At 42.2% G+C, this 23,205-nt stretch overlaps 1 protein-coding gene across 3 annotated transcripts in view; it reads left to right on the forward strand.

The window, feature by feature from the left end:
• LOC133620811 (triple functional domain protein-like) overlaps nucleotides 1–23,205 on the forward strand; it is a 263,468-nt gene that overhangs the window by 216,496 nt on the left and 23,767 nt on the right. For all 3 annotated transcript variants that reach the window (XM_061982390.2, XM_061982387.2, XM_061982388.2), the window contains 11 exons: nucleotides 4,957–5,060; nucleotides 5,132–5,201; nucleotides 5,282–5,371; nucleotides 5,437–5,529; nucleotides 9,331–9,381; nucleotides 9,475–9,552; nucleotides 16,114–16,305; nucleotides 16,363–16,543; nucleotides 16,613–16,834; nucleotides 16,908–17,371; nucleotides 17,744–17,991. In XM_061982390.2, coding sequence (XP_061838374.2) covers nucleotides 4,957–5,060; nucleotides 5,132–5,201; nucleotides 5,282–5,371; nucleotides 5,437–5,529; nucleotides 9,331–9,381; nucleotides 9,475–9,552; nucleotides 16,114–16,305; nucleotides 16,363–16,543; nucleotides 16,613–16,834; nucleotides 16,908–17,371; nucleotides 17,744–17,991 — 1,793 coding nt within the window. The remainder of the gene's footprint in view (nucleotides 1–4,956; nucleotides 5,061–5,131; nucleotides 5,202–5,281; nucleotides 5,372–5,436; nucleotides 5,530–9,330; nucleotides 9,382–9,474; nucleotides 9,553–16,113; nucleotides 16,306–16,362; nucleotides 16,544–16,612; nucleotides 16,835–16,907; nucleotides 17,372–17,743; nucleotides 17,992–23,205) is intronic.

Genomic DNA, 23,205 nt, shown 5'->3' on the forward strand with positions numbered 1-23,205 from the left:
CACACACTAGGGCCAATTTAGTGTTGCCAATCAACCTATCCCCAGGTGCATGTCTTTGGAGGTGGGAGGGGCCTATCACCAGGTGCATGTCTTTGGAGGTGGGAGGGGCCTATCCCCAGGTGCATGTCTTTGGAGGTGGGAGGGGCCTATCCCCAGGTGCATGTCTTTGGAGGTGGGAGGAAGCCGGAGTACCCGGAGGGAACCCACGCAGTCACGGGGAGGACATGCAAACTCCACACAGAAAGATCCCGAGCCCGGGATTGAACCCAAGACTACTCAGGACCTTCATATTGTGAGGCAGATGCACTAACCCCTCTCTCACCGTGCTGCCCTAATGTAAAACATATTTGACCTAAATAAGATACAAATATGATACAACTTTTTAACTTCAGATACAATACCAATGTTTAAGCCTGGAGTCCGATGCAAAATGAGCACATTTTGTAGTGTGGAATGTTAGGTGACACCCAGTGGCCACAAGAATTCATCAAATGATGCGGACACGTTAGTTACCGAATACTTTTCTAAGTCTTTGTATGTGTAAGTAATATGCAACTATAATTATCTCATACCTGCCAACTACTCCGGTTTTCCCGTAATTAGTACGGTTTTCATCAACCTATTCCGGGTTACGGTTGCAGTGATAAAAAATACGGTTTTTCATTAATTACATTTTTTTTTTTTTTTTAAGTTTTATTCACGAAATCGCGTAACAACAATGACAATCGACACTGCTTCCCGTAACTTCCTATCGAGCCATTCCGAATGCCATGCGCGAGGCTATTTATAGCACCACTGCCAAGCACGAGGCACCAGTTGCCATTGTTTCCAAACGAGCGAACGATCATGGAATCAGCCGGAGAAAAATCGCAAACGAGTCTTAAACCGAAAAGAAAACTGCAGTCATTCCGTGAAGAATATTCAAAAGCCTATCCGGGAATAATTATCCGTTCCAAAAAGGGTGAAAACTACGCGAATTGCACCTTGTGCAGACAAGATTTTTCGATCGGACACGGAGGAATTAGCGATGTAAAAGACCACGTTGGGACAAAAAAACACAAGTCTAATACCGTTGCTAGCGATACAAGTGGAAAACTTTGGATTTTAGCCACAAAAAGGTAATGACACCAATGTTATCTATTGGAATTGTTTAGTACTGTTATACTGTTAAAAGTGTTTATACTATTTATGCTTTCAAGTCCAAGTTGAAGAAATCTTGTTAAATGTTGACAGCATAACTACCAAAATACAGAAGTATGTCCTTAATATTTTTGCAGTGCTATTTCTGTTGAAAAGTTAAAATGATTACATTAGAGATGTGATGTGCCACTTTTCAAGTGTCTGATGGCTTAAATTAATTTTCATTAATTTTTCATATTTTGAATTCTTTTGAAAGGCTTACAAAAAAACTACATTTGAATTGTAATTCCATGCTATTGACAGGACTATTAATTTTAATGAAGTTAGCTTACCATGTTTACAGTATGATAATTGTGATAGAAATGTGAATTTTAGGCACAGAATATTTTTTACAATTGAACAAGGCAGTAGATTATACAAGCTTGGACAGAAAGTTAATAATGACACCAATTTTTTTTTAATGGAATTGTTTAGTACTGTTTTACCATTTGTTTACTGTAAAAAGTGTTTATACTGTTTATACTTTCAATTAACAAATTGAAGTCTTGTGAAAGGTTGACAGGATAACTGGCATTAACTGTCAAAATAATTTCAAACTATTGAAGTTAGTTTACAGAATAAACATGTCAATCAACCCATATGATTTTTGCTGTAATATTTTTGTTTTGAAAAGTCACTGTGACTGATAGAAAAGTGATGGTTTTAGCAACATTTTAACCTGTCTGAATGCAATCAATCATTTTGCGTCGGGGGGAGAAGCCCCCCTGAACCCCCCACCAGGACTTTGTCCTGGACCTACCGGGGCCTGCGGCCCCTGGACCCTGGCTACTAGGTTTTTCTGATTTCAAAAGTTGGCAGGTATATTATCTGATACTTGTTTATATTGACAAATGTGCTGTTTTACATCGCAATATTGTTCAGTGATTATTACGCATGTCTCGCGTGTGTGCTACTGCTTGCTGGTAGCCTAGCATGTTTTGTTTTGGAAATGACTTGACTGAAATAGAAGAAATGGTGTGCTTATTGGAGGACATTTAGATGTTAACTGGCTGTGCAGCTCTGCACAAGTAAGATTGTATTTAGATGCAATCGGGACAGCCCTGAATTAAAACTTAAATTTAAGCCAAAATATGTAAGAATTGTTTAAAAATAAAATAAAATAATGTGATAGTGAAGCTTCAAAGTTTAAAGCATTAAGTGGCGAGGGATTGCACATATAAAGTTAACAACAAAGCTAAATGTAGTCAAATAGTTTGTGTAATATTTATTTACTGACTAAGCCAGTAGAGACCTGAGGCAGTTACAGGTGATAACAACAAATAATGAGTTAGGCATTTGTAGGAATTTCAAAGACATTTGAGCATTAGATGGCAGTGTTGGCTTCCTCTGCAACCAAACCGCTGCTAATACTTTGAGGGTTGATGACAAAGTGTTTTCCACTAATAGAAAGGTGATGTTGTGCCATTGCTGCTTTGAAAGCTGCTGCCTTCCTGCACCGAGAGCACCTAGAAATGACCATAATGACCAAATCCTGCTGGACATGATTAATAATACATCTGCTTTTATTTGACATACTTACACCATTTAGAAACATATACCATTTTTGAAGTCTGGACTTTGCATCACAATGCTACTCCACCTTTCATATTCTATAGAACAATAAGAAGTTTGCCAGCCTCGATAATAGGTGATAGGATTATAGACCGACTAGCGTTAGCTTGCTAGCTATTTTAAATGCTAACATGAAAACATGAACATCTAAAGTTGTATGAACACATGACTGTAAACATCCAGTATTCACATTGAACATAAAGGCTGTGCTGTCTTTGCACAAAGTGATGGATATAAACTTCAAGTTGAAACAGACGGAGATGTGTAACAGGAAGTGAATTCCCTCTGTCTCATAAACCGAAAGTGAAACGAAGTGAGCACCCAATTTGCATTTATTAAAAAAAAGTTCTAAAACATTTATAAATTAAAATGGAATAAGAGAAACATATTGAAACACACAAATACCAATGTGGCTCTTCAGAAGCAAGAACAATTAAAGCTGCAAGCAGCATTGGTCGGGCCCGCGTATTTGGCAGGTGCTAGTCCTAAGTGTCCCAATACTTTTGTCAAGTTTTAGTCCCAAGTATCCCAATACTTTTGTCCAGTTTTCGGCCTAAATGTCCCAATACTTTTGTCCAGTGGTAGTCATAAGTGTCCCAATACTTTTGTCTACTTTTAGTCCGAAGTGTCCCAATACTTTTGTGTAGTGTACCTACGTTGTCTGCATTGTGTGGGCACGTTGGTGCTTCCTGCTTTTAAGCAGCCATCTTGAGAAAACAGCAGCGCAGCAGCATCAGCGCAGCAGCATCAGCGCAGCGGTTCTTTGAAGGCTCATAAAATCAAAACCGGAGCAGTTTTAAAAATTATTTCGATAACTTTTATTTGGAAGGGTTTAATCTCTCTCCTGTGTTAGTTTGAAGCCGAAACGACAAACGCGCTCAGAGGAGATAATGTTTGAAGAGAAGTGACTGGTTTATAAAAAAAAATTTTGTTTTGAAGGGGAAATTGCAAACTTCCTGTTGATTTTTGCTGAGGGTTGTCAATTTATGAAAAGTAGGTCTAAGTGAGACCTACATAGAGGTTTTTGTTTCATGTCTCTCTGACTTTCCCAGTGGGAGTTAGAGGCAGTTTTGTCATTTTTTTCTTCCGAGGAGCAGTTTTTTCTGCGTTTTATTAAAAAATTGCGGTAGAGCACAATTTTGAGATTTGGGGTTAGGTTTCTTTCATTAAATCACAATTTTAGCCAGTCCTGATGTGTGTGTTCAGTTTGGTGAGTTTTGAAGCATGTTAAGGGGGTCAAATTACAGCTCAAAGAGGCAAAAGTGACTGTTTTTAGTACTTTTTTGTCTTGAAGGGGGAATTGCCAACTTCCTGTTGATTTTTGCCCGACGATATACAATTATGAAATCTAGGTCTAAGTCACACCTACATAAAGGTTTTTGTTTCATGTCTCTCCGACCTTCCTAGTGGGAGTTACAGGCAGTCTAGTTTTTTTTTTTTCCTAAATTTTGAGTTTTGAGGTTTGGTTTTTTGATAAAAAGTTTTGCCCTATATTACTGATGTGTGTGTAAAATTTGGTGAGTTTTGAATTATGTTAAAGGGGTCAAATTACAGCGCAAAGTTGCGGAATAATAATAATAATAAGAAGAAGAAAGAATAAAACCTTACAAATTCAATAGGTCCTTATGTCCCATTGCATAAGGACTCCCTCTGGGAGTCCTTATGCAATGGGCCATGCGGGCCCTAATAATTAATGTTTCCTCTGCCAAGAAAGAGTATTGTGTAGATATTTATTTGAGGTATTTGACAAATAAATACAACTTGGTGAATATTTGTAGTTATAACCGTTTTATTTATTGCTTCAGGTGTGTATATTTGAGGGTTCCCCATCCCCTCTTTAACAGATACAGAACCTATTTTGTGGCTTTTGGTTGTGGTTTTTAATTAAGGGCAATTTTTTGCTGACATAATATATATATTGTTTTATTATTTGTTTATTGAAATTGGATATTACATTCACGCTGTTACAATCAATGCAAGTTTATTGCAGTGGAAAGAGTATACTTGCATTATTATGGATTATAATTTCATCAGTGGTTAATTTAAAAATGATTATTGACGATAATATTGTTTATCAGCCAAAATGTGTAAGTCAAATGTGTTATCGGCCCAGGCCTACGTGCAGGCGGAGACCGCAGATAGGACTTTGTGAGCTCCTGAGAGTTAAGAAGATTGTGGTGTGTGTGTGTGTGTGTGTGTGCTCAGGGTTACATGAACAGGATGAAGGAGGAGGGCGTCCCTGATGACATGAAGGGCAAAGACAAAATGGTATTTGGCAACATCCATCAAATCTTTGACTGGCACAAAGAGTAAGGAGCACAATAAGAAGAACGTGACAGATTGTTGTGCTACCAGCTCACTTTCATCTCTCTCTGCTCAGCTTCTTCCTCGGCGAGTTAGAGAAATGTTTAGAGGACCCCGACAGACTGGGACCCCTCTTCCTCAAACAGGTTTGTCACCAATGAATTCCTACACCTCTTTTTTTTCCCCCCACTCTTGTAACCATTTGTTGATCCTAACTACCGTGTAGGAGCGGAGGCTCAACATGTACGTGGTGTATTGTCAGAACAAGCCCAAGTCTGAGCTCATTGTCTCGGACTACCTTGACACCTATTTTGAGGTACACTAGAAAGAATTTGGCGGCATACGTGGCAGCCTTTTCATTGACCTTTGACCCCGGCACAGGACCTGAAGCAGCGGCTTGGCCAGAGACTGCAGATCACAGACTTGCTCATCAAGCCGGTGCAGAGGATCATGAAGTACCAACTGCTGCTGAAGGTTAGTGCTAAGGCTGCAGCTAACGATTATTTTTCTATCGATTAATCTATAGATTATTTGTTTCGATTAATCGGTTAATCTATAGATTATTTTTTTCGATTAATCTATAGATTATTTTTCCTTTTACCGATTATTTTTTTATTTAAAATGAAGATGAAAAAATAAATGTAGGCCAGTTTTTTCAAAAGGCATGACTTTTATTTACAAAAAAAAAAGTATGGCCTCTCAGTCAAAATTGACAACAACATGACAAAATATTCTGTAACAATTTAAAACTTTTAACATTTAACAAAATTAAAAGTAGCTTATTTGCTTTTTAATGTGCAAATATAAAAGTAAACATCCAGTGCAAATCTTAATATTCTGCAATAGTACAAGCATTTCTAAAGTAAAAGTATTGCTTATTTTGCTTTAAAATGTGCAAAAATAAAGATAAACATCCAATACAAAAAAGTGCAAAACGAAATATTCTGTAACAGTGTAAACATTTCAACAAAAGTAAAAGTATTGCTTATTTTGCTTAATAACACAACAATGATAGTATGATTAAAGTGAAAGTTAATTGTTCGTTTGTACATAGTATATGTAACTGTTAATGTTGTAAAAGGTATTTGCACAACTAATTAACGTTAGCGTTAAAGAGGAGCGCGTCTTTGTAAACACTGAACAGGCACGCCAAACGCACCTCTCAGAGCGAAACTGTGTTTTAGTTTATGAATTTACAACGCAGATACAAATGACACATTCATGTTTTTGTGTAATGATGACAACGTATACTCACGCGGACGATTGACTAGTTGATGGTGATGGCAAGAACGCTGTCGGGTGTTTTCTTTTCAAATGTTCCTTCATAGCCGTTGTGCTGCTATGATAGGCCATTTCCGCTCGACACAGTGTGCATACAACAACTGTCAAGTGTTTTGCTTTTTTCGCTGTGCTTATCCCACACTTGAAGGGATGTACCAATGCTGAATGTGGCTTCTGGATTTCACTCAAAAGACCAGACCGTAGTTACTTTTTCCTTTTATTTTCCTTTAGTTTGCAACAGTTTTTCCAACGAAGAAGCAGCTTCTTTTTTCTTTAGTCTTTTTAGCAGTCTTTAGCAGTGTTGGTAGACTTTAGTTTCTTTAGCTGTCATTAGCTGTCTTTAGTAGCCTTTAGTAGCCTTTAGTAGCCTTTAGCTTCTTTAGTAGGTGAAAAACCTTTAAGGACAAAACACCACAAGATTAACATGCTGTAAAAAAATCAATCAATTATCAATCCCATAATTTACAACTATTAATTAGGCTATCAAACTCTTAACCATTAAACAAGTGCAAGAAAATGGACACATCTTTTCCCTTTAAGTTAAAACAGATTTTAAATAAATTGTCTCAACATAAATGCACCAAGATACATATAAAATACATACATTTACACCCAGAAACACAATAGATAAATGCAACAGAAAACCCAATATGCAAAAAACATAAATACCTAACCAATTAACCACCTATTTAGATACATATTTAAAATCCATATTCAATATAAATATATTATTAATTTAGCAGTGAAACACTCAATCTTAAACGCTGTCTACTGGTAGAAAAATGCCCCTTTTTCTATGCCCTCACCAGCAGCCAATGATCCAACACAGTTAAATCCAACACTTTAAGTTGAGCGACTTCACCCTCCTGATGAAGCAAACTGCTCCAACATTTATCAAACTAAGCAAAGAATATCAACACTAAACAACAGTTACATAACACACTGTGTGTATTTAGCCTCCAGACTAAGCACGCTACATACACACAACCCCCCCCCCCCCCCCCGCCAATCTCACCAGCGCAACAGGTGCGCCACACCCACAAAGAGAAATATTAAATCTTACATACTTTTGGCACAACTCTGGGTTATCTGTAATGAACTAAACCTTTTTCCACTCTGCGCTGGCGTCATGACGGCAGTGTGACGTAAATATGCGACGCGTCGAAGCATAAAATAGGCGTCGACGTATTTACGTAACTGATGACGTCGACTACGTCGTTTCAGCCTTAGTTAGTGCTTCTCCAAATATACTAAATATTCATTACAGTATATTTGATACTTTTGGCCATTGTAACATGACACACAGTTTGAATATTTAATTCACTAGATGGAGCCTGCACACCACAGTTTGAGAATCACTGCCTTAATAAATATCACATTGATATATCGGCGTATTTGCGTCAAAATATAATTATTGATGTATCAATAAAATTGTATGTAAACCAAATCTGTTGAACGCTCGCCTCAGCCGCAGGTACTCGCTGTTGTTCTTGCCTATTATTGAAGACATGAAGCAGCACGCACCACATGCTGAACAAAATAAGAAACTTCTAAAACCTGTTGAAAAATACATAACAATAATTGTTCATCATTCTTGCACAAAAGAAGCTTCTCCGTGGTTTCAGACTTCTTCTGATTGTCTGCGCTTGTCATGCGTCACTCAGTCATATGACTGATGCATTACTGCCACAAGTGGTGGAAATGTGTATGACAACTGAGTACCATACTTAGAAACAGATCTTTGTGGTGTCCCACCACCAGAGGTGGGTAGAGTAGCCAGAAATTGTACTCAAGTAAGAGTACTGTTACTTTAGAGATTTATTACTCAAGTAAAAGTAAGGAGTAGTCACCCAAATATTTACTTGAGTAAAAGTAAAAAGTATGTTGTGAAAAAACTACTCGAGTACTGAGTAACTGATGAGTAACATACACACACACATATATATATATATATATATATATATATATATATATATATACACATACATATACATTGATATATACAGTATATAATTTATATGTATTTATTTTGCTGTTTTTGTTTACATGTTAAAGATGTTTTAATGAATATACATGCATGTTTAACACATATAGATTCCTTTCTTTCATGAAGACTAGAATATAAGTTGGTGTATTACCTGATTCTGATGACTTGCGTTGATTGTAATCAGACAGTAGTGATGATAACGTCCACGTTTTCAAATGGAGGAGAAGAAAAGTTCCTCCTTTCTGTCTAATACCACATGAAAGTGGTGGGTTTTTGGCATCTTATTTGTCCAGCTTCCATATTCGTTTTTATACACTTTACAAGAAATATATTGGCGTCAAACTCCTTAGCTTGCTAGCTTGTTTGCGCTGGCTTTCGGAGACTTTTGTTTTGAAAGCGCAGGCGCGATGGAGCGGCACTTTTATTGTGAAGACAGGAACTGTGCAGTCAGTCTTTAGGCTTTTGACGGGATGTACGGTTGAAATAAAAAAGTATATTTTTTCCTTCACACTTTTGATTGATTGATTGGAACTTTTATTAGTAGATTGCACAGTACAGTACATATTCCGTACAATTGACCACTAAATGGTAACACCCCAATAAGTTTTTCAACTTGTTTAAGTCAGGTCATGTGACCCCCTGGCTCTGTTTGATTGGTCCAACGTCACCAGTGACTGCATCTGATTGGTGGAACGAAGTGAAACGTCACCAGTAAGGCAGGCACTTTGAAGGTCTGTCTGACAGACCAAAACACACAAAGCGTGCATTAACAGATCGATAAAAATTAGTAGCGAGTAGCGAGCTGAATGTAGATAAAAGTAGCGGAGTAAAAGTAGCGTTCCTTCTCTATAAATATACTTAAGTAAAAGTAAAAGTATGTTGCATTAAAACTACTCTTAGAAGTACAATTTATCCCAAAAGTTACTCAAGTAGATGTAACGGAGTAAATGTAGCGCGTTACTACCCACCTCTGCCCACCACTGACCTTGACATCTACTTTGTTTCAGGACTTGCTAAAACACTCTAAAAAGGCGGGGCTGGAGTGTGTGGATCTGGAGGTAAGCCAAGAAATATCCTTTTTTTTTTTTTTCTTTTTTTACAACATCTCAACAATTGTATTTTTTTTAAATAATTATGTCCATTTGTTGCAGAAAGCAGTGGAGGTGATGTGCATCGTGCCTAAAAGGTGCAACGACATGATGAATGTGGGCCGGCTTCAGGGGTTTGATGTAAGTAGGAAATAATTGACTATTTACGTACTAGGGATAGCACTTTTACCAATACTGCAACATTGTTTTATTCCAAGCTTCCTTTTTCTTTTTTTGTCATCCTAATAGATTTGTATGCTTGTATTTTATTCATTCATATCTACATGAAAAGAACTGCAGTATGTTCTAACTGTTACTCAAGTGATGCAGTACTGCTGATTTTTACTTCAACTTTAACCCTTGTGCAGCCTCTAGGGCCCAAAATGATTTGTATTTGACTTCATTAAATGGATTTGTTTAGTGTTTGGTGCAGCCAGACCAGAGAAGGAAGGGAATGAAAGCAGGGAAAAAAGAAGACGGGGGGGATTTGAGGGGACAAAAGGGGAATAAGACAACAGAACTACATCAGCAAATACCATATACCGTATTTTCCGCACCATAAGGCGCCCTGGGTTATAAGCCGCGCCTTCAATGAACGGCATATTTCAAAATTTTGTCCACCTATAAGCCGCCCCGTGTTGTAAGCCGCATCTAACTGCGCTAAAGGAATGTCAAAAAAACAGTCAAATAGGTCAGTCAAACTTTAATAATATATTAAAACCAGCGTGATGTGGGCGCGCATGGAATCGTATATCAACATGGACGAAGCTGCGTGAAAAAAGCCACCCGGCCTCTTCGCGTAAACTTAAACTTACCTTAACCACTCGCTCATCTTTTCTTCATCCGTCCCTTCGAGTTAGCTTTTATGATGACGCCGGCTGGAAAGGTCTCTTTTGGCAAGGTCTTCCTTTTGAATATCACCATGGGGTGGAAGTTTCTGGCCATTAGCATGGCAAGCTAGAACCACAGTGAAGGATGACTTCTCATTCCCTGTGGTGCGAATATTCACCGTACGTGCTCCCGTTGTATCCACAGTGCGGTTCACAGGAATATCAGTTGCTGTGAAATAGTAATCCGTGTGCGGATGGAGAGATTGCGTCTTTTCATGAACCGGATCCCTGTCGCTTAGTAGGAGCCATTTTGTGGTCTTTACAGATGTAAACACACAAAGGAAATGAAACGTACGGTAATATCCGCGCGCTTTTTCTTCTTCTACGCGGGCGGGTGGTTGCTTACAGTAGAAGAAGAAGCGCTTCCTGTTCTATGGGGGCGGGTGCTTACCTTGGCGGTTGCTTGCGTAGAAGAAGAAGCGCTTCCTGTTCTACCGGGAAAAAAGATGGCGGCTGTTTACCGTAGTTACGAGACCGAAACTTTATGAAAATGAATCTTAATATTAATCCATATATAAAGCGCACCGGGTTATAAGGCGCACTGTCAGCTTTTGAGAAAATTTGTGGTTTTTAGGTGCGCCTTATAGTGCGGAAAATACGGTATACAAATATGAACCAGTTGTTGAAGTAAATAGTAATAACACCAAAATGCCAATGAACAACATTATTATGTTTGAAGAGGTGTGATTGTCTGCAGTAGTGTGTGTATGTATGTATATGTGTATGTACAGTAAGATTGACTACAAGTTTGCGTGTACTAAAACACGTGCAAACTTGATAACTCGCGCAAAGCTGATCTACCAAACGTGAATTACGTCTCTTAAGTGAGCAGAATAAGACGTGCAATCAATTTTGCGTCTGTCTTCATTAATATGAGGAATACATGCTGATAATCATAACGACGACAAAACTGGGAGGAAAAGATGCAAATATAATAAACAGCACGGGCAATGTGATTTATCACCACTCATCACCGTGTTGCCTGCACTGTTTAGCGTTTTATTTGGCACTTTTGAAAAGTACGTCTAAACTGGCACACACATGGATGCAGTATCTGTGCTCGCGCTGCACAGACAGAAAATCCTCTCTGTGTGTGTGTCAACATTTCGGACGGTCAGAAATAGAAAACTATTAAGCATATCGTCTATTTAGCAACATCCTTTTATACCGTATTTTCCGCACCATAAGGCGCCCTGGGTTAAAAGCCGCGCCTTCAATGAACGGCATATTTCAAAACTTTGTCCACCTATAAGCCGCCCGGTGTTGTAAGCCGCATCTAACTGCGCTAAAGGAATGTCAAAAAAACAGTCAGATAGGTCAGTCAAACTTTAATAATATATTAAAAACCAGCGTTCTAACAACTCTGTTCACTCCCAAAATGTACGCAAATGTGCAATCACAAACATACGTATATCAACATGGACAGAGCTGCGTGAAAAAAGCCACCCGGCCTCTTCGCATAAACTTAAACTTACCTTAACCACTCGCTCATCTTTTCTTCATCCATCCCTTCGAGTTAGCTTTTATGATGACGCCGGCTGGAAAGGTCTCTTTTGGCAAGGTCTTCCTTTTGAATATCACCATGGGTGGAAGTTTCTGGCCATTAGCATGGCAAGCTAGAACCACAGTGAAGGATGACTTCTCATTCCCTGTGGTGCGAATATTCACCGTACGTGCTCCCGTTGTATCCACAGTGCGGTTCACAGGAATATCAGTTGCTGTGAAATAGTAATCCGTGTGCGGATGGAGAGATTGCGTCTTTTCATGAACCGGATCCCTGTCGCTTAGTAGGAGCCATTGTGTGGTCTTTACAGATGTAAACACACAAAGGAAATGAAACGTACGGTAATATCCGCGCCCTTTTTCTTCTTCTACGCGGGCGGGTGGTTGCTTACAGTAGAAGAAGAAGCGCTTCCTGTTCTATGGGGGCGGGTGCTTACCTTGGCGGTTGCTTGTGTAGAAGAAGAAGCGCTTCCTGTTCTACCGGGAAAAAAGATGGCGGCTGTTTACCGAAGTTGCGAGATCGAAACTTTATGAAAATGAATCGTAATATTAATCCATATATAAAGCGCACCGGGTTAAAAGCCGCACTGTCAGCTTTTGAGTAAATTTGTGGTTTTTAGGTGCGGCTAATAGTGCGGAAAATACGGTAATTGTAATTTGTGTGACTTAAGGGGCTGATTTCAAAAAAATAATTCAATTGATGCATTTTGGTGTCCTTTCGTAGTCAGTCTTTAGTATTTGTTCGTTTTTTTCACTACATGTTAACATATTTCCTACATGAAAAAAATTCTTGAAGTATGCATTTTTTTGCATGTTGAGTACACCTCCAGCGATTAAATAAAATAAATGAATAAAGAAAAAAGAAAAAAAAGAAAAAAGGTGGTTTTAATGTAAATGCACTGGACGGCTGCTTCTAAAACGCCCCTATAAAGTGGTACATGTCTCTTGCTTGTTTGAAAACATAGCATAGGGGCATGATGACATGAATGTGCAGAGTGTCTCTGCGGTGATGCCCCGTATAGTACTCGCAAGATCCTCATTCAAGTAGAGCAGTCTACACCACTTTTCAATTGTACACGCAGTCTTAGTAGATCACGCCCACTAACAGTTCACACAATTGTATGGATTACACATGCTGCTTAGCGCGTGGTATTTGGATCTTAGTAAATTAGGCCCTATGTATGTATGTATGTATGTACAGTGGATGTATGTACAATGTCTGTATGTGTGTGAGTATGTATGTACTATGTATGTATGTGTGTGAATATGTATGTACTATGTATGTATTAGAGATGCGCGGTTTGCGGGCACAACCGCGGAGTCCGCGGATTATCCGCGGATCGGGCGGATGAAATTTAAAAAAATTAGATTTTATCCGCGGGTCGGGTCGGGTGGTTGAAATAAAAAAAAATTTGATTTTAAATAGATTCAAGCGGGTGGCAGTTAAACCAATTCGGAAATATATATACATAGTTAAATGTTGTTACCCACATACGAAAAACGAGCAGGCACCTGCTGCATATGCCACAACAGAAGAAAAAAAAAAAAAGAGATGGACACTTTTACGGAGCGGAGAAGGCCCCCGACGCCTCGCCGGGGTCCGGGACCGAGGCCCCTTCCCCCGAGAGGGCCCCACCGGGAGCCGTAGCTGAGGCGATCCGCGAGAAGGGCCCGACGCACGTCCAGGGTCACCACAGCGCCCACCGCACCGACACCCCGCCTCGTCCGCCTTCGCCGCGGCCGGCGTCACGCGCAGCAGGTAAGCAGCTTACCTGCCCGCCACCCCCGTGGCCGGGGGCGCGTAACAGGGGTCACTCCGCGCGCAGTGCGCTCACGAAAGGGGTGGGGCTCACCCTGGTTGATGTAGACAGCAGGACGATGGCCATGGAAGTTGGAACCCGCTAAGGAGTGTGTAACAACCCACCTGCCGAATCAACTAGCCCTGAAAATGAATGGCGCTGGAGCGTCGGGCCCATACCCGGCCGTCGCCGGCAGCGAGACGCGCTTAGAGGTGCGCTCAGCGCGGCTCCCATATGATTGCGCACTGGTGTGCGTCTGGGTCGTGACAGCGTGGCACGCGAATGTCTGTGCTGCATTGGATCAGTCTCCTTTCTTTAACAGGCAAAAGCTTTATAACCTCACTAATGCCTTGCATCGTCTATATTAGATGTATAACAACGGGCGGGTGCGGTTCTGATCAAATGTTACATCGGGTGGATGGCGGATGGTTGACGACTTTCTGATGCGGTTGCGGATGAAATAATTGCCTATCCGCGCATCTCTAGTATGTATGTATGTATGTATGTATGTATGTATGTATGTATGTATGTATGTACAATGTATGTATGTATGTCTGTGAGTATATATGTACAATGTATGTATGTAGAATGCTTTTTCCATGAAAATCAAATTAATCTCATTCTTGCTGATTTGAAAAACATTAAAATATTGTTTTGGTTTAATTGGGCCCCTTAACCACCAGATGGCGCCAGAAAACCATGAACATAATTGTCAGCGATTTGATGAGTGTAAATTAGTTAAACTGCCATTCAACCGCTTAAATGCAATTAAAATAATATCGGTCAGTTATATATAAAAGACTTAGTGAACTCAGTAATCTCGACCAAGTCCTGCCTGCTTTCTCTCATTTTAGCTCAGTAGGCACTGTAAATATATATATTTTTGGTTTACTGTATCAAACATCAATCTTCTCATGAATTATTGGCCTATTCAAGGCTGCAACTACACAATCACAAATATTCCACTCTACAAATAATTTTTAGAACCATTGCACATTTTGCATTTTCCCCATTATAAAAAAACAAACATATTTTTGACAAAAAGCCATAAAACATAAACAATGATCAAAACTTGATATCAATCCATTCCATCCATCCATTTTCTACCGCTTGTCCCTTTTGAGGTCACGGGGGGTGCTGGAGCCTATCTCAGCTGCATTCGGGCAGAAGGCGGGGTACACCCTGGACAAGTCGCCATCTCATCGCAGACTTGATATCAATAAGTAGTATATCAAGAAGTTGTTCAAAGATTTCAAGTGTTGAAAGAAAGAAAAAAAAAAAAAAAAAATATATATATATATACCGTATTTTCCGCACTATTAGCCGCACCTAAAAACCACAAATTTACTCAAAAGCTGACAGTGCGGCTTATAACCCGGTGCGCTTTATATATGGATTAATATTAAGATTCATTTTCATAAAGTTTAGGTCTCGCAACTACGGTAAACAGCCGCCATCTTTTTTCCCTGTAGAAGCGGAAGCGCTTCTTCTTCTACGGCAAGCAACCGCCAAGGTAAGCACCCGCCCCCATAGAATAGGAAGCGCTTCTTCTTCTACTGTAAGCAACCACCCGCCCCCGTAGAAGAAGAAGAAGCGCGCGGATATTACGTTTCATTTCCTTTGTGTGTTTACATCTGTAAAGACCACAAAATGGCTCCTACTAAGCGACAGGTTTCCGGTTCATGAAAAGACGCAATCTCTCCATCCGCACACGGACTACTATTTCACAGCAACTGCCTAAAGACTTTCAAGAAAAGCTGGCTACTTTCCGTGCATATTGTAAAAACAAGATAGCTGAAAAAAAGATCCGGCCAGAGAACATTATCAACATGGACGAGGTTCCACTGACTTTTGATATTCCTGTGAACCGCACTGTGGATACAACGGGAGCACGTACGGTGAATATTCGCACCACAGGGAATGAGAAGTCATCCTTCACTGTGGTTCTAGCTTGCCATGCTAATGGCCAGAAACTTCCACCCATGGTGATATTCAAAAGGAAGACCTTGCCAAAAGAGACCTTTCCAGCCGGCGTCATCATAAAAGCTACCTCGAAGGGATGGATGGATGAAGAAAAGATGAGCGAGTGGTTAAGGGAAGTTTACGCGAAGAGGCCGGGTGGCTTTTTTCACGCAGCTCCGTCCATGTTGATATACGACTCCATGCGCGCCCACATCACGCTGGTTTTTAATATATTATTAAAGTTTGACTGACCTATCTGACTGTTTTTTTGACATTCCTTTAGCGCAGTTAGATGCGGCTTATAACACGGGGCGGCTTATAGGTGGACAAAGTTTTGAAATATGCCGTTCATTGAAGGCGCGGCTTATAACCCAGGGCGGCTTATGGTGCGGAAAATACGGTATATATATATTTAATGCTGACTTATGAGAAGGTCCCTTCTAGATCCTAAGCGTAAGTAAGTGTTTTAGTCAATGTTAAGGTTGCACAAGTATGGTGGTCACCTTCCAAAGGAGCAGCTATGACGTACACCCCTTCTCCCTCCCCAGGGTAAGATGGTAGCCCAGGGCCGTCTTCTACTGCAGGACACGTTCATGGTGTCTGATGCAGAGAGCAGTGTGCTCGGCCGCATGAAAGAGAGGAGAGTCTTCCTCTTTGAGCAGCTCCTCATCTTCAGCGAGCCGCTAGACAAGAAGAAAGGCTGCACCCTGCCTGGCTTCCTCTATAGGAGCAGCGTCAAGGTAAGTGTTGACACCACAACCTGGGCCAGTCTGTGATGGCTGTGTCTCCTGCTCCAGGTTAGCAGTTTAGGTCTAGAAGACAACGTGGAGGGCGACCCCTGCAAGTTCATGCTCACGTCTCGCTCCACCAACGGCACAGTGGAGTCCTTTGTGCTGCACTCCTCTCACCCAGGGGTGCGAGAGGTATGGACGCTTCAGATCAGCCAAATACTGGAGAGCCAACGCAATTTTCTCAATGGTGAGCCGACATGAAAATGTCCCATTTTAGAGAGCGCCATGGTTTCTTATTGTATGACCTCACCGATAGAGTACCAGAGGAACCATGTTGGTGCCAGTGGGGGGTCGTGTGTGGGAGCTCCAGGCGAAGGCAGCACTGGTTCTAACGTGCCAGGAAGTTCCCAGGCCAGCAGCGCCATCCTGCCCCAAAGTGGCTGCCGTCGACCATCCAGGATCCCCCAGCCGTCTCGCCTGCCACAACCCCTCCGCCAACACCCCGGGGCCGACCCTGACGGCCCCAACAAGATGTCAGGTACGGCTTTGTGTGGCCCGTCTGTACAATCAGAAATTGCTTGAGGTTTGAGTTGTGCTCGCTTATGATCCAGGTCCGAGTCCCCGTCCTGTTCCTCCCCCTCTTCTCCCTCCAGGGGGCAGCCCACAGGGTAAAACCCCAGAGGAGCAAGCACAGACCCCTACAAACGCAGTAGCTCCCATGGTCCGATCCCCAGTGGCGTCATTGCCCACCACGCCCAAACAGCGGCCTGGAGCCGTGCCCCCTCTGGTTCCCCCCGCCTTTGCCAAGGACGTCCTCCCTCCTACCCCTGCCAGTCCCAGCCAGAAGTCCGGCTCTGGATTCTGGAGCTCCATGCCAGGCTCTCCAGCGAGCCGCCCTGGCTCGTTCACCTTTCCAGGGGAAGCGGGAGAGAGTCCGGTCCGTCAGAACTCGAACCAGATCCAGACCGGCTCTGGGAACCCAAATCAAAGCCACAGGCACTCCACGCACAGCAAGGACGCTGACCGCATGAGCACCTGCTCGTCCGCCAGCGAGCAGTCCACTCAGAGTAACGGGGTAAGACCTGCTGCCTGGTGTCCATCCGACTAACACAGACGCAGAGGGAGGCCCGGTCTGTCCCGACTCCTGTCTCGCAGCAGACTAATCTGTCTGCTGAAGACTAGCAGAACCTTCTCTGGTGGACAAACTGTCGAGGCTGCCTCTTGATTTCCAAGCTTTACTAACCCCTGAACTCCTCCTCCTGGCCTTCCTTCACCTCTCGCGCTCCTCAAATGTCCTCTTAGCTGCAACTAACCCCACTTTCATCCTTTCCTGGAGCCAAAGAATCATCTTCTTATCTTCCTTTTTCTTCCAGAATGAAATCCAGCTGACATGGACATGAAAAGAGCTGAGAACGAATGATAAGATGTTGTTTCTTCCCTGTGACAGAGTGAAACTAGCAGCAGCAGTAGCGTGTCCACCATGTTGGTGACGCAGGACTACATGGCGGTGAAGGAGGATGAGATCAGCGTCATGCAAGGCGAGGTGGTGCAGATTTTGGCCAGCAACCAGCAGAACATGTTCCTCGTCTTCCGGGCGGCGACTGAGCAAGGCCCCGCTGCTGAAGGCTGGATCCCCGGATTCGTCCTCGGACACACCTCCGCCATTGCACCCGATTGCCCCGAGGGATCAACCAAGTAAGAGTTGGATTTGTCTGCTTTTCTTTATGCAACATTTTCTATGGCAATATTTATTATCAGAGTAGTCTCCCTATTTCGTATCGATATCAGATATTAGTCTGTTATCAGCACACAAAAAATTGGATTCGATGGGTTTTATGAGGGCTAGCATACCTGCCAACTACTCCGGTTTTCCCGTAATTAGTACGGTTTTCATCAACCTTTTCCGGGTTACGGTTGCAGTGATAAAAAATACGGTTTTTCATTAATTAAAAAAAATAAAACATTTTTAAGTTTTATTCACGAAATCGCGTAACAACAATGACATTCGACCTGCTTCCCGTAACTTCCTATCGAGCCATTCCGCGAGGCTATTTATAGCACCGCTGCCAAGCACGAGGCACCTGTTGCCATTGTTTCCAAACGAGCGAACGATCATGGAATCAGCCGGAGAAAAATCGCAAACGAGTCTTAAACCGAAAAGAAAACCGCAGTCATTCCGTGAAGAATATTCAAAAGCCTATCCGGGAATAATTATCCGTTCCAAAAAGGGTGAAAACTACGCGAATTGCACCTTGTGCAGACAAGATTTTTCGATCGGACACGGAGGAATTAGCGATGTAAAAGACCACGTTGGGACAAAAGAACACGAGTCTAATGCCGTTGCTAGCGATACAAGTGGAAAACTTTCAACGTTTTTCGTCGCCCAAACAGATTCTTTGGATGTGATAAATGCCGAAGTTTTATTTACGGAGGCAATAATTGAGCATGGACCACCAATCGCACTGGCTGATCACATGGGACAATTCCATCCATCCATCTTCTTCCGCTTATCCGAGGTCGGGTTGCGGGGGCAGCAGCCTAAGCAGGGAAGCCCAGACTTCCCTCTCCCCAGCCACTTCGTCCAGCTCTTCCCGGGGGATGCCGAGGCGTTCCCAGGCCAGCCGGGAGACATAGTCTTCCCAACGTGTCCTGGGTCTTCCTCGTGGCCTCCTACCGGTCGGACGTGCCCTAAACAACTCCCTAGGGAGGCGCTCGGGTGGCATCCTGACTAGATGCCCGAACCACCTCATCTGGCTCCTCTCGATGTGGAGGAGCAGCGGCTTTACTTTGAGCTCCCCCCGGATGACAGAGCTTCTCACCCTATCTCTAAGGGAGAGCCCCGCCACCCGGCGGAGGAAACTCATTTCGGCCGCTTGTACCCGTGATCTTGTCCTTTCGGTCATAACCCAAAGCTCATGACCATAGGTGAGGATGGGAACGTAGATCGACCGGTAAATTGAGAGCTTTGCCTTCCGGCTCAGCTCCTTCTTCACCACTACGGATCGATACAGCGTCCGCATTACTGAAGACGCCGCACCGATCCGCCTGTCGATCTCACGATCCACTCTTCCCTCACTCGTGAACAAGACTCCACATGGGACAATTATTTCGGAAAATGTTTCCCGACTCGAAAATCGCCAAAAAATATGGATGTGGTCGAACCAAAACATCAAACATTATTCAGTGTCTTGGAACAGAATCCTCAAAAAGTATCGCCGATGTCATGAAGACGGAACCATTTAGCATGTCGACTGACGGCAGCACCGATTATGACGATGTAAAACTGTACCCCATTTGTGTTTGATATTTCGATGACGACATTGGAAAAGTATTGTCAGTACTTCTGTCTTTGAGGGAATGCAATACGGCTTCCACAGGCGCAAACATTTACAAAATACTCGCGGAAGAAATAGACTCAAACGAAATTCCTTGGCAGAATTTGGTTTGCTTTGCTGCCGATAATGCTGCAGTGATGATGGGATCTAAAAAGGGTGTTGCAGCTTTCATTGCGGAAATGTCTCCTTCGGTTTACATCGCCGGTAAGTACAGTTCGTAGCATAAAAAAACTCCATCTTCTTCCGCTTATCCGAGGTCGGGTCGCGGGGGCAGCAGCCTAAGCAGGGAAGCCCAGACTTCCCTCTCCCCAGCCACTTCGTCCAGCTCCTCCCGGGGGATCCCGAGGCGTTCCCAGGCCAGCCGGGAGACATAGTCTTCCCAACGTGTCCTGGGTCTTCCTCGTGGCCTCCTACCGGTCGGACATGCCCTAAACACCTCCTTAGGGAGGCGCTCGGGTGGCATCCTGACCAGATGCCCGAACCACCTCATCTGGCTCCTCTCGATGTGGAGAAGCTCTGTCATCCGAGGGGAGCTCAAAGTAAAGCCGCTGCTCCTCCATAAAAAAACTCACAAAACATAAAATTTTAAGTAAATCTTTTATTACATAAACAATAAATCAAAAATAATTTCTGTGTACAGTATATCTTTTTATTTGTGATAACGATAACATGTTCAAAACAAAACAATTTCAAACTATTGAAGTTAGCTTACAGAATAAACATGTCAATCAACCCATATGATTTTTGCTGTAATATTTTAGTTTTGAAAAGTCACTGTGACTGATAGAAAAGTGATGGTTTTAGCAACATTTTAACCTGTCTGAATGCAATCAATCATTTTGCGTCGGGGGGCAAACCTGAACCCCCCACCAGGACTTTGTCCTGGACCTACCGGGGTCTGCGGCCCCTGGACCCTGGCTACTAGGTTTTTCTGATTTCAAAAGTTGGCAGGTATGCATATGACTTACACATACAGAGTCTCCAAGGCTTATGAGAAAGTATCCAGTAACAAATGTGTCCGTATCATTCGACTTACTGCATCGTGAGCTTGACAAATTATTGTGACCACTTGGTGTCAACACTCTACTTTAATTCCATGACAGCATAAGTCCATTCTACATGGTTATTAATTTAGAGTTTTTCATATCTACCATTGTTCTCTGTTTCACTCATTTTACTTCATCAAACCTTTTCCAACTTTCCACACAACAAATTGATAAAAGTATGTACAGTGGAGCTCCGATTTACGGACTTAATTGGTTCCTTAATGGAAAGGTTTGTATAGTGAAGCAACATTCTCCCTAAGAAACCATTTAAATATGAATAATGGGTTCCAGCCTCGACAAAAGTCCATATTTTAGTCAAGGTTTGTACACATGAATCACAATATAATGTGCTACGCAGTTCTGCGTATTAAGACAAACATAACAGAGGTGATAGATCAACTTTCTCTTTAAATCTCGCCAAAACAACAACAAGCTGCTACCCCGCTCTGCCAACACCCGCACACACACAGAAGTCCCTTTGGTGCCCTCAAAATCAATCAGAAATCACAAAATTATTAATGTTAACAACCATATTGCTACAATAATAAGCATTTCCAAAAGTAAAATCCACTTACATTAACATTGGCAAAAGAGGAGCTGATGAGAACGGAGCAAACAAAGGGAGGGACCGGTGGGAAGGGGCCGTGTGTGTGTGGAAGGGGTGCTCCTGAACGAGAGGTAGCTCTTCTCCTCCGCTGTGAAATAAGCCTGCTTTGGCATCTTCTTCCAGAAAAGTCTGGTCTCATCACAATTAAAACTTGCTGTGGTACGATCTTTCGTCAATTTTTCCATACTGATGAGCACCATTAATGTAGTCCTCGCACCATTACTGTAGTCCTTGCACCATTAATGTAGTCCTCGCACCATTACTGTAGTCCTTGCACCATTAATGTATTCCTCGCACCATTACTGTAGTCCTTGCACCATTAATGTATTCCTCGCACCATTACTGTAGTCCTTGCACCGTTAACTTACTCCTTGCACCATTAACTTACTCCTTGCACCATTAACTTGCACCATTAATGTAGTCCTTGCACCATTAATGTACACCTTGCATCACTAATGTAGTCCTCGCACCATTAATGTAGTCCTCGCACCATTAAATGTAGTCCTTGCACCATTAATGTAGTCATTGCACCATTAATGTAGTCCTTGCACCATTAATGTAGTCCTCGCACCATTAATGTACACCTCGCATCACTAATGTAGTCCTCGCACCATTAATGTAGTCCTTGCACCATTAATGTAGTCCTCGCACCATTAATGTACTCCTCGCACCATTAATGTACTCCTCGCACCATTAATGTAGTCCTTGCACCATTAATGTAGTCCTTGCACCATTAATGTACACCTCGCATCACTAATGTAGTCCTTGCACCATTAATGTACTCCTTGCACCATTAATGTAGTCCTTGCACCATTAACTTACTCTTTGCACCATTAATGTACTCATTGCACCATTAACTTACTCCTTGCACCATTAATGTAGTCATTGCACAATTAACTTACTCCTTGCACCATTAATGTAGTCATTGCACCATTAATGTAGTCCTTGCACCATTAATGTACAGCTCGCACCATTAATGTAGTCCTCGCACCATTAATGTAGTCCTTGCACCATTAATGTAGTCCTTGCACCTTTAATGTACACCTTGCATCACTAATGTAGTCCTCGCACCATTAATGTACACCTCGCATCACTAATGTAGTCCTTGCACCATTAATGTACACCTCGCATCACTAATGTAGTCCTCGCACCATTAATGTAGTCATTGCACCATTAATGTAGTCCTTGCACCATTAATGTACAGCTCGCACCATTAATGTAGTCCTCGCACCATTAATGTAGTCCTCGCACCATTAATGTAGTCCTTGCACCTTTAATGTACACCTTGCATCACTAATGTAGTCCTCGCACCATTAATGTAGTCCTCGCACCATTAATGTAGTCCTTGCACCATTAATGTACACCTCGCATCACTAATGTAGTCCTTGCACCATTAATGTACACCTCGCATCACTAATGTAGTCCTCGCACCATTAATGTAGTCCTTGCACCTTTAATGTACACCTTGCATCACTAATGTAGTCCTCGCACCATTAATGTAGTCCTCTCACCATTTATGTAGTCCTCGCACCATTAATGTAGTCCTTGCACCATTAATGTACACCTCGCATCACTAATGTAGTCCTTGCACCATTAATGTACACCTCGCATCATTAATGTAGTCCTCGCACCATTAATGTACTCCTCGCACCATTAATGTACTCCTCGCACCATTAATGTACTCCTCGCACCATTAATGTACTCCTTGCACCATTAATGTAGTCCTCGCACCATTAATGTACTCCTCGCACCATTAATGTACTCCTTGCACCATTAATGTACACCTCGCATCACTAATGTAGTCCTCGCACCATTAATGTACTCCTTGCACCATTAACTTACTCCTTGCACCATTAATGTAGTCATTGCACCATTAATGTACACCTTGCATCACTAATGTAGTCCTCGCACCATTAATGTA

Source organism: Nerophis lumbriciformis, linkage group LG21 (assembly GCF_033978685.3).
Source record: "Nerophis lumbriciformis linkage group LG21, RoL_Nlum_v2.1, whole genome shotgun sequence".
Classification (NCBI taxonomy): Eukaryota; Metazoa; Chordata; class Actinopteri; order Syngnathiformes; family Syngnathidae; genus Nerophis; species Nerophis lumbriciformis.